Source organism: Lygodium microphyllum, chromosome 23, assembly GCF_053477565.2.
Source record: "Lygodium microphyllum isolate KBCC chromosome 23, Lygodium_microphyllum_v1.1.10, whole genome shotgun sequence".
Lineage (NCBI taxonomy): Eukaryota > Viridiplantae > Streptophyta > Polypodiopsida > Schizaeales > Lygodiaceae > Lygodium > Lygodium microphyllum.
The window spans coordinates 106,499,570-106,511,130 of record NC_141157.1 but is presented as its reverse complement, the minus strand read 5'-3'; the positions used below and the strand labels follow the sequence as shown (position 1 = coordinate 106,511,130).

The window sequence follows — 11,561 nt, the reverse complement described above, 5'->3', positions numbered from 1 at the left end:
CCAACCTAGTCCACATTGTGCACATGTAAGAACACAACAGAAGCGGTTCAGAGTTGAACGTGACCACCATTGTGTGTAGGTTTTGAGCAATAGTCCCTTCACAGAGGGTAAGGATGGAGCCATACACCTACGGACTCTGCTAGACTTTTAGGCAGGCAAAACCTTTACCACTGGAACTCTGCATAACCCATAGCTAATGCTAAGGGCATTGAACAAAGCCTTCTCCCAAGGCCAGTTGATTTTGATGGAAAATTCAAGGGCTGCCTCTAGCGACCCTATTCCCAGGCCCCTTCACCTTATTATATACCAGTTTCATATTGGTCAACTCCTTGCATCATGTGACTTGTGTTTTATCTATATATACACACATACACATTGGTCAACACTGCATTATGTGATTTGTAGAGTGTGTGTGTGTGTGTGTGTGTGTGTGTGTGTAAGCTCATTCTACAGCTCATAGTTGCTAGCACAATTAATGTGGCAAATGCCCTCCTTATGTTTATCAAGCACCAAAAGGCATGCAATCTCATCAGAGTTTACAGGACCACAGGAGCATACAAACTATAAGGCAACGGATGGGGCTACAGTCCATGGTTGTGCAGAAACTGTGGTATAACCTGACAATAACCCCCTCCCACGATTGTGCAGAAATTGTGGTGAAACTTGACAAAGTATTGATTTGGATGGTCAATTCTCTCTTGTTTCAAAAAGAATTAGGAGTACATTGCATATACAACACCACTAGTTGGGCTCAAAGCTAACAATGAGGATAGGCTTGGGGAGTCCACCCAAAGTTATGTTGGATAATGGAGGGTCCTCCCGACAAATATAGCAGGACGGGCAAGGATAAAATCTCGAGGTGGTTTTTCCCGTTCCAAGTTATATGAGAATTCTGTTAGTGGGTTAATATGAGATGGGAAGCTACAGAGCTGAAGGTCAGTGTTCCTCCATAGAAGAGGATGCACATGCTTGAAGATGGCGTGCACTAGTACAACAATATTGAGGCCCTCCAAAAGGGCAATGATGATGTTGATGTTGTGGGACAGTGATGATCCTCTGTGAGAAAAGGTAGTTGCATTTGAGTTTATATGTTGTCTGTGGCCATGTTCCATCTCCTCTCCTGACTAAGCTGCTGCACCATCGCCCGTGAGAGCACTCCTGATGCGGAGCACTGTGGAGGAGATGAGGTTGTTGACAGTGGCCACTGACTCAAGAGACAGCTTGGCAGTGGGCACATGGTCCACTAGGATCTGAAATGCCACTGTCAGCAAGGACCCAGCCGATGTGCCAGTGGCTGACGTTGAAGCAGGGCTGAGGTCCAGGGGGAGGGATGATGACCTGGATAGGCCAAGGTGACCAGTGTGGTTGCTGCTGCTGCTATTGTAAGGATGATGAGGGGTGAGCCCATCCGGCAGGATGGCAAAACCTGATGGCAGGAGAAGCACAACACTAGGGTCTCCCCCATTAAGGACTGCCCCCATTGCCCCAACATCAACTGGGGCATAGATCACCAGTGAGCATGACTTGTCCGTGCTGCAATCCTGCAGTATCAACATGTTGCTCTGACTTGCATTCACAGCCTGGAACATAAACCATAACATCACATGCTGCATAATATCAGATGAGGCATGTAAGAGCTGCATCATTTAATGTAGAATGAAGTATGACAAATAAGAGCTAGAGCTGCACAATATCACATAGAGGATGGAAGTGTTTTATAAGCTGCAGCATACAATATGAGAACTGGTTGCAGATTAGACAGAAGAGAAGCACTCAAACTCAAAGCTACAGCTACACAAGCCACAGTTAAAAAAGGATTTGTGTTACAGATTCCTGCACCCAAACTTCAACTACGGTTTCACAAACAAGAGTGGAGTAAGGAATTGGGTTGGGTCGAAGAATCCAGAGGCACCCAAAGTACAACTACAGTTGCACAAACCACAGTTAAAAAGAGGACTTGGGTTGCAGATTGGCAAGAGGTTTTCGACATTTTCCCATGTGGGAGAAAGGGCTGTTTTCCCTTGTTTTTCCCTGTAGCATCATGAGCTGGTGCAAGGGAGGGCCCCAGGGTGGGGGCCAGCAGTCCCCCTGCCGCTGACCCCACCTAGCTAGGCAGGCAATCCCTCCCTTGCAGAAGCTCATGATGTTGCCATAATTCACAATGTGGGAATCATGGTTGGGACCTTGTCTAGAACTTCCTGTGATTCCAGAGGCACCCATATTTCAAACTACAGTTGCACCAGCCACAGTTGGTTGGATACGGACTTGAGTTGCAGGGGAAAAGGAGAGATCATGATTGCTCCCACATGGCAAAATCAATTGTTCTTTCCCGGCCCAGCCTTTATCAAAAGTGGAGCATATGATTCAGCATCACGGTCTGTCCGTGACTAAAATGATTTTCTTCTCACATAATAAACATATATATGTTGCGCCATGATGAGGGAAGACGTGTTGATGGAGCTGACTGTCAAATGATGGGCGGAAGTCAAAAGAAAAAGAGGAGCGGGAGGAAAAAAGAGGTCAAGCCTGAAAAGATCACGTAGACCCTAGAAGAGAGAGAGAGAGAGGTAAACCCACAAAAGCGTCCGAAAATCGCATTAGAAAAAAGGATTATCTTGGAAGATCCGCCATATCCAAAAGCAGCTTGCACCAACAGCGACTGAAGAAAGCAGCTTTTGCCACACAGTCTGCAAAACCCTAATTCTTTTTCCCCCTCTTTATTAAAACCAGGATGCTTTTATTAAAGGCCTTACGTTGACTTTGAGAAGGGAAACGCAGTTGCCAGGATCTTGCCCCTTTGGCACCCGAACCATCTCCTCGACCACCCCCATGTTGGAAAGAATATCCCACTATCACCCAAAAAGCAAAGGGCCATGATTAGTAACAACGGGAACCGATAGATTCTGTTCTCTCTCTTATTGCTAAACAATCAATTGATCACTTTCCTATGTAGACATAAAAACCAACCATCTTAACTCGGTAACAAAGCTTTTACATGTATCCGTACAGTCCTACAGCACTAATTAGTGGAAGGGATCCAACTAAGAAGGAGACATGGCGATATGGGGGATGGGCACACACACACACAGAGGAGCAGGGCGGGGGAGGGGGAGGGAATGTGCCTGTGTGTGACACTGATACTTTGTGTGTGACTCCCAGATGCAACTCCTAATTAAAGAGTTAAGCTGCATTTCAGTCTGATCACTTGCCTGTGCAATGAGTATAGGTAGATGGAACATGCAGTGTGCTGGGACTCTTGACTGCTGTACAATATGCATTCACCTACCATAAACTGGGCTTCTCTTTTCAGTTTGATCTCGGTCCATAATGATGTTGGCAAAGAAACCTTTGGTATGAGCCTAAGAACCTACAGTCATGAAAGGAAAGGGTGTATGGACCCCCAAAGGCTTGAGATAATGCACGTTTCTGGTTTCTTATCATTCTGTGCAAACCTGTGTATTGTGGACTGCATGAAGAGACTGCCACCGAGACTAGCATATGACAAAGGAGCAAGTGCCTGGAAAATCTTATTTTCTCTAGGACACAGTTCAAAGCAATTTTAGCTTCATTCAGATTCAAAGGCAGAAAATATGTCACCTCAGTTCTGTATCTCTCATCACGCAGGAACTGGAAGACACGGGCTGGAGGGACTGGCAGCCACAGAGAGGTTGCTGCACTGAGGACAATGCCTGGTGGCCTACCCGGATCATCCACACTCTTTCGAATGACAACTCTGCACTCATCTGCTGCAGCACCTGTTCCACCAGAAAGTGTGATCCATGTGTGTCTTGTTGATGCACTCACTCCAGCACAGAAGTTATTGGTCATCCTCTCTGCCAGCTTCAACATGCTGCGTGGACCCTCTGGATTGGAAAGCACTGCAATACACACAATGATTGATTGGCTGGATACATTTTCAAAAGGCGTAAAACATGGTCCACAACATGTGAAGTACTACGTTAAGTAAGCAGCACATTCTCACGCTCTTTGGGGGTTTAATGAGAGCTCAACTCTCATTGTCAGTCGAGATAACTGAACCATAACTGAAAAAATCAAAATGCCAAAGAGCCAGTACATACTCTAGAGGTCTTTAGAAATCAAACACTAAATTAAACATAGCCTTTTTCATACGAGTTTTACTCAAAACTCTCAACTTCTAAATATTTTGATGTTAAGCATTGCACTTTACCAGCATCTCTGCCAGGGAAAGAGGTGCTACTGAGGAGGCCAGCAATGTGCTCACACTGGCGTTGGAGAGTGGCCAGCCATCGCTGGGCTCCAAAGCCCAACCCACTGCTAACCAGTGATTGATATGAAGGATAGACCCCTTTGTCATCTACCTCTACGTGCTCCACCCATGTGACCTGTGCATTACAGCATTCATTACCAGCACTCAATTACCATTCTGGCATACATGGGTCTACCTTGGTTGCCCCTCGATCTTGACCATCCAAACTAGAGCAGTGGTAGGTATAACTATCAATTCGAACTAACCTTAGAATAGCTGTTGGATGTCTCTTCTATCACACAGCCAGAAGGACGCTTTCGACATCTTAGCAAAGAAGGAGGGGGATTTCCTCTTAAACTATCCACTGATACATCCACCACCACCCATAAAGGGTCGACTCTCTTAGAATATCTCAAAAAGTAGACCTCTCGCGTAGGTACCAAGGGTGAAGGTAATTGCAGCTCTGCATACATCTGGCCCAAAGAGAGCTGTTAGTAAGTTACTCTACAGTTGTAGCTGCAAAAAAACCTCCTGATAAGCTTTGACCTACCTCATTGGCATCAGCTTATGAAATTAGATAGGAACCCACATTGATTGATCTACCTACCAATTGCATTGCACCGTTGTAGGGATCAGAGGCTCCAGTTGAGAGTACTTCCACAATCTCAGCCTTAGCAAGGATAGAGGGGAACATCTCAGTCCAACGACCCTACACTTGCTCAGCAAAGCAAGAAATAGTATCAGTAAAAAACCATAACTTTTAAAGTAACAGTGATGATATATCCTTGCAAATGAACCAAGGACAAGACCAGTGGACAGTGTCACCAAGATCAGCTACTAGAGAGAAGTAAAGGATCACTTGTTTATTCTAAGGTCCAACAAGCAAGAAATAGTATCAGTAAATAACCATAACTTTTAAAGTAACAGTGATGATATATCCTTGCAAATGAACCAAGGACAAGACCAGTGGACAGTGTCACCAAGATCAGCTACTAGAGAGAAGTAAAGGATCACTTGTTTATTCTAAGGTCCAACAAGCAACTAAAAGTCAACTACTTGAATTTGTGCACCACAGAAACAAAGGGAGAGACTACTTACCACATCCATGAGAGTCTCCACAAGTGAAGGAGCATTCATAATCACCAGATCAGTCTGCCTAGATGCTTCAACTTTTAACGGATAAGGAACAGGCCCAAGGACTCGGGGGAATTGTTGTAGATACTCTTGATTGTTCAGTGACTCGATGCCAGTGTTCGAATCCATCACCCAAAGTGGCTCACCTGCTTGAGCAACTTTGGCCAACTCCTCCATTGCTGAAACTGCAAGATCCACCACCATGTGCTTCTCTGTATCTGTTAGACAAAGAGGCTGGGAAGCAATCTCGGCTACAGAAGGCCCAGATGCGAAATCACTCAGTGAAGGGCCCCCTAAGTTGTTCAGACCGAGCTCAGTTGATGAAGCTGGAGGAGGAACCGGAATGGGCCTATTTGTGCTTTGTTTTGTCACAAGAGCTGAAAGCCTGCTAACCTGTAGGGGACAGGAGACTTTCGATCACTCAGTAAGGCTCAGTAGTCAACAGGAATCAAATACGTCAGCTCATAAATATTAAACAACAATCCATGAGGATCCCCGCATGGTGAGCGTGAGTCAAGCCACTCATAATGCAGCATGTCACGTTATGTGGCATGATGACTTACAGCAACTCCACCATCATGCCACATGTCAAGTGATTGATCAGCACATCAGCTTGAGTACACCAGTATCAGAAGAGACATGTGAAGTAGTCTACCTCCTCTTTCAACTTTGTGTTCTCCATTCTCAAGTGCTGCTCCTCCATGGATATGTCACCTCCATTGGTTGGTCCTCCGCATCCTGAGCACAAAACATTCCTGACCGCCTCCCTCAGAGCTGCATTTTCTGACTTCAGCTTCTCATTCTCATTCCTAAGATAAGAGTTGTCAAGGCGCTCTTGTTGGGCCTGTGTGTTGCAGTTAAAGACAGTAAACACCCTACATTCAGTGTTACTGGGGACAGAGATAGCATTACAAGTTAAACTATTCAGGTAAGAAGTTTGAACCAAATAGTTCAGAGGGGAGATTTACCAGACCTTCATCTGGGTGCGTTTATTTTGGAACCAGAATTTGACTTGCCTAGGGTCCAGGTTAAGTTCTTTGCTGAGCTCAAGCCTTGCCTTCTCATCAGGATGGGGGCATTCTTTGAACAACCTGCAGGTCATCATTTAGACTTAGCCCCGCAGGCATTACTACATGAATTTATTGCAGTCACAGCTTCCATATGCACTGACCTTTCCATCTCCTGAATTTGATGCTGTGTATGCCTGTGATATCTTTTCTTACTTCTTCTTTGACCTGCCATGTCCTGTTCATCCCCAGAGCCTCCATCCTGATTGTCACTGCTGATGGACTTGCTCTCGAGCTCCTCCTCCTTGCTCTTCATCATTCTGACTCCACTGTCAGCGCTGCTGTACTGTGCGATGTCAATCGGAGGCAGCTCTTGGGGTGGGAGGTGTTCAGGCTGCCATTCATCATAAGGTACTACTATGAGATGCTATATGCACTTGAAAGACAATGAGGAGCCTGAGTAAGGCTGAAAGTGAGCTGGAGCCAGCTGAATTTTGAGCGCGAAGGGGGGTGGCAGCTACGCCGAGGGGACATGTACACTCACCGGTGCGAGGGACAGGCCCGGCGATGGCAGCATAGTACTTTTCTGCTGTGGCGGCATGGGCATTTGGAGCTGGGGGGGTAAGAGCCTTGGGGGCGCGACAGACCCCACTGGCATATTGCCTTTCAGAATCCTGGCCTGATTATCTTCTCAACCGAAGCAGGGGCAAGAACAGAGCATTTCCAGATAGGGCTATCCGCGCAAATCCTTGTCAATTTGAAGCAGGTAGGCGACATTGGCTGCTGCTGCTGAACTGGCGGGGACCCCCGGGGGCATGGCCGAGGCGTCCCGCAAGCTCAAAAAGAAGGCTCGAGGGGGAGGGTCTCTGGGAGATCTGATGATGAGAGGTGGCGATGGCGGCCTGCGGATCCAAGGGGATACGTATACTCTCCTTACGCGCGAGCGAGGGCAGCGTGCGGAGAGACGAGGATTGGAAAGCAGAAGGAAGGGAGGGCGGACATGCAAAAAGGGGGGGAGAAAGAAAGATAGGCTACACTACACACACACACACACACACACACACACTCTCTCTCTCTCTCTCTCTCTCTCTCTCTCTCTCTCTCAAAGCTGAGGCAGCAGTCGTAGCTGAGTTACAGGTCAATTCTAGAGCTGGAGAGTTGACAGGTTTTCAGCTCACGTAGCTAGCTATGGCGAGGAGAGATAGAGAGAGAGAGAGAGAGAGAGATTGAGACAGAGACGCGCAGAGGAAGAAAGGGACAGAGCCAGAGAGAGAAGAGAGTAGTGTGTGTGTGTGAGGAGAGGCAAAGAGAGAGAAAGAGAGAGAGAGACGATGATGAGTTTTCTACCGCCGGCATTTCTTCTCTCATCTGACTTTGTTTTTCCCTTTTTTTACCCTCCCTCACCCTCCTCCTGAGACTGAGAGCGCTCTCTCTCTCTCTCTCTCTCTCTCTGGCTCCTATTATGTGAGAGCTCTCTCTCTCTCTGCCCCGTCTCTCTCTCTTTCTCGTCAACTAACGGTAGTTCGTCTGTGCGTCGTGTCGCCCGCCACTCCAGCCCCGCACATGCGAAAGGGTTCGCCCCTCTGGACCCCGCTCTCACACAAAACACAAAGACACGTAACGTTGTTTGCGAAAATACAAGCAAACGACCATCATTAAATGGGGGCAAAGACACAAATTTGCGAAAATTGGGGGAGAAAATTTGACAAAAATACATATTTTTTAAAAACCCATTTAATGAGGGTCATTTGCTTGTTTTTTTATTATGCCTACCGGAGCCTTTATTAGCATTGCCCATGAGGGGATAAGCTATTTATATTGGTATGTTGGTCATTAAACAATTATTAGCATTGCCCATTAGTATTAGTACATTAGCATTAGGCCAGCTACACACTGCATTGGACACCCAGTTTGTGCAAAGATGCAAGGCTGACATATGCAGTTTTCATTCGGTCCGCTTTTATCCGGTGGCAAAAACTTTTGGAGGGTTTTATCCACACCATATCACTAGAGGACAAGACCTTCATTCTTAAAAGAAGTATTTACACCTCATAAGGTTTGAGCCCCCACTAATAGGAGGAAGGCTAAGCTTTAACTAACTCGAGTGCATGACTCCTTCCTTTTGTGTTTAAATGTGCACTTTTGATTTGTCTAAGGAAATAACTAGACTATTTTTAGTGCAAGCAAGGGATTTAGCCCAATATGTAACTAGCCTTAGAGCTATGCCACGCCAAAGTCGCTTGATTTGCACTCATAAAACCTTTTTTTTTTAAAGAAAGGCCATAAAGTATTGACTAAAAGTGTAGTAAAATATTGACCTCATTTGAACTATCTAGAAGGAGGCTTTAAGGAATAGCAAAGGGATGTAGTTCAAAGTTGCTATGGTAATCCACATTGATTACAACATCATCATAAGGGCAAGCTAGGTTTCCCAACATATTGATACATGGTTAGGGTATTTGTAAGGTGGCATGTTACAAAAAAGATATTAATTTTTTAGCCATATCCTTTATTGCATGAAGGATGTAGGCAAAATCTTGGTCCAGTGTTATTGCAACAATCCGAGCATCAGTTGCCTTCAACTGAGATGGCAATCCTAGTAGCCTTCTTTCTTCTTGGCTCCAGCATCTTGTTTGGAAATTTGGATCACAATTCCTCTCTCAACACGTGTAATCTACCAATCAAAGTCTAATTTCAATCAAAGAAAAGTAATGTCAGATTTAGCTTTAAAGGTAACATCATTTCTCCACAATAGCCAGATGAATCATAACAAGTATCCCCTGATAAATGTCCAGATTTTTGGCCTCTCTAAGTAAAGTCTCTTTCCATGTTAGCTCAAGGGGATGGAAGGGTCTAATAATCCAATGAATGAATTTGAATATTTCTTTATATCAACCTGCAATTGATAAACAAATGGGTTAGAGTTTCAGTAAACAAGGACATTTTCCATCACCTATTTTAAACTTCATTGCTTTTTTCCCTACTAAAGCAAATAGAGTCATTGGCTACCTAAGGTAGAGTGAAGTTGGTTTTTGTGTTAAGAGTTGTTTTTACTTTGTATTGAAACCAAGTTGTAGAGATACTCGTTGGCCAAGGGAGAGGACTTATTGATTGTAATGGAGATACTAGCAAAAGCAATGGTGATAACCAACTAATGTTTCCATCTCAGGCAACCTTGGATGGCAAACCTCACTACACATTTGTGTAAGAGGATTTCCCAAATCTCAAAAGGGTGCTAAATGCTATGGACTATCCACTTGGTGGCTAATTTATCAACCATCTTTTCTAATTTTGGGAGACCTCAGTCTCCCTTGTTTTTAGGGAGAACAGATGTGCTCTATGCCACATTGGGAATCTTTCTATTGTTTTCTGAGGAGCCCCAAAGGAAATCCCTGCATACTTTTCAAGATCCTTGATTACATTTTTGGGAGATTGCCAGCATGAGAGATAGTAGATGACAGAGGAGATAAGTATATGTTTCAAGACTACTGATCACACTACAAGTTTCCTTGGAATACTTCCACTAATCAAGTTTTGTTCTTAATGTAGCCATTACCCATTGCCATCACTAGTGTTGGGTGACCATAAAACCCATCAGGATGCCAAACAGTCTAAAGATTTTGCCATCAGGGACAATGGAGCAACATTGGTCTACTAGACAAGTTGGTGGAGGTTGTATGATAGATTTGATACCAGTTTTCTTTGGATTGACTATGGAACCTAATGCTAGGCAAAACTCTTGGATACAACTCCAAAAGGAGTCCAGGGAGATATTGACATTGATTATTGTTCCATTTGTGTGATCAACAAATAAGTTAAGGGTCATTTGTTTTATTGCCATTGGGCAAGGTGATCCCTATAATATTTCTAGCCTCCACCTCTACTTGGACTAACCATCCCAAAAGTGTCGTGTAATAGTAGCAAAGAGTAGGGTGCTAGTGGGCAACTTTGTTTAATTGACTTCCTAAGTGGGAAGGGAGGGGTCAAAAATCCATTAACAAAGACTTATGTAGAAGCATTACCAAAAAGTACCATCATATACTCAATGAAACATTTTCCAAGTCCCATGTCAAGGAGGGACTAAGAGATCAAGTCCCATTCTAGTCAATTGTAAGCTTTGTCAAAATCTATTTGAAGATACTATGTCTTTTTTTAATGTCATTCACATCTTCCAATCCTCCCAAAAGGCCTATGATGGTATCCAAGATGAAGGAGCCTTTGATGAATCCCTTCTATTTCTTTCGGATCCATAAATCCGAGTGTCTAGAGATTCTTCTAGCTAAGGCTTTGGCAAATATATTGTAACTGGATGTTAGATAGGTAATAGGTCTCCAATTAGAGAGAAGGACTTTCTTATCCCTTTTGTGTATTACCTTGATCACACAAGCATCCAGGCAGCGAAGGAGTGCTTGAAAGTTTAGAGACTCCCTCCAAACTAGAAGTAGGAGATGGAGGAAATCCTTGAACTCCTAGAATTGCCTTTAATTGGGTTTTTTGGAGGCAAAGATTTTTCCTCTACTCAAGTCATAATCACCTTGTTGGGAGGGGAATTTAGGTCGTAGTCATAGATATCTCAATTTGAATCAAAATTTAGGTCTTTGAAAAGGTAATAGCTATCCAAAAACTTTTCATCAATCATCTGACAAGAGGCCGACGGGGTTTTGGGGTGAGACCGAATCTTCTTCTAATACTTTCTCCTTCCCTTTCTCCTTATTGTCATGTTGAGAAACAAAATCTTTTCAATTAGTGAGGTCCAAGCAGAGGGGGGAGAATTTGTTGATCTTTTGTTTTTATTGTTTTTTGAGTTTGTAGGCTTAAGGTTCTTGGATCTACATTAACCTTTTGGATCTCATCTTTAGGATCCATAGGTTGTTTTTCCTTAGGAGGCTCAAGGGGCTTCATCTCAAGACAATCCTTGATTTATGCCCAACTTATGACATTAAAAACAAGAATTTGGGAGACTCTTGTATACTATCAGCATCCTAACCATCACATGTTCTCCTAAATGATTAGCAATAATAATAAGAGTGTTTGAGAGGTCTCCTATCAAGTCCACCTCAACTAATACCTAGAGGTGCCATCGCAAGTTAACAACATTAATAGGGTGTTGCCCTAGGATACAGCCATTGGGGGCTACTATTTGTTTAAGATAGGGGTGAAGCCGCATTGGCAAATCTGGTAGTTCAACCCAT

The 11,561-nt window shown here is 44.2% G+C and overlaps 1 protein-coding gene across 1 annotated transcript; it reads right to left on the bottom strand.

The window, feature by feature from the left end:
* Positions 1 to 602: 602 nt before the first annotated feature.
* On the bottom strand, positions 603 to 7,728 carry LOC148016589 (homeobox-leucine zipper protein HDG2-like). The gene is made up of 11 exons (XM_087664820.1): positions 6,914 to 7,728; positions 6,534 to 6,763; positions 6,336 to 6,453; positions 6,018 to 6,206; positions 5,327 to 5,755; positions 4,836 to 4,937; positions 4,495 to 4,701; positions 4,190 to 4,364; positions 3,598 to 3,878; positions 2,754 to 2,849; positions 603 to 1,580 (listed from the first exon to the last, which is right to left on the bottom strand). Exons 1-11 carry the CDS (start codon positions 7,025 to 7,027, stop codon positions 1,125 to 1,127), a joined length of 2,397 nt encoding a protein of 798 aa, XP_087520946.1. The 5' UTR covers positions 7,028 to 7,728; the 3' UTR covers positions 603 to 1,124.
* Between the last annotated feature and the right edge of the window lie 3,833 nt (positions 7,729 to 11,561).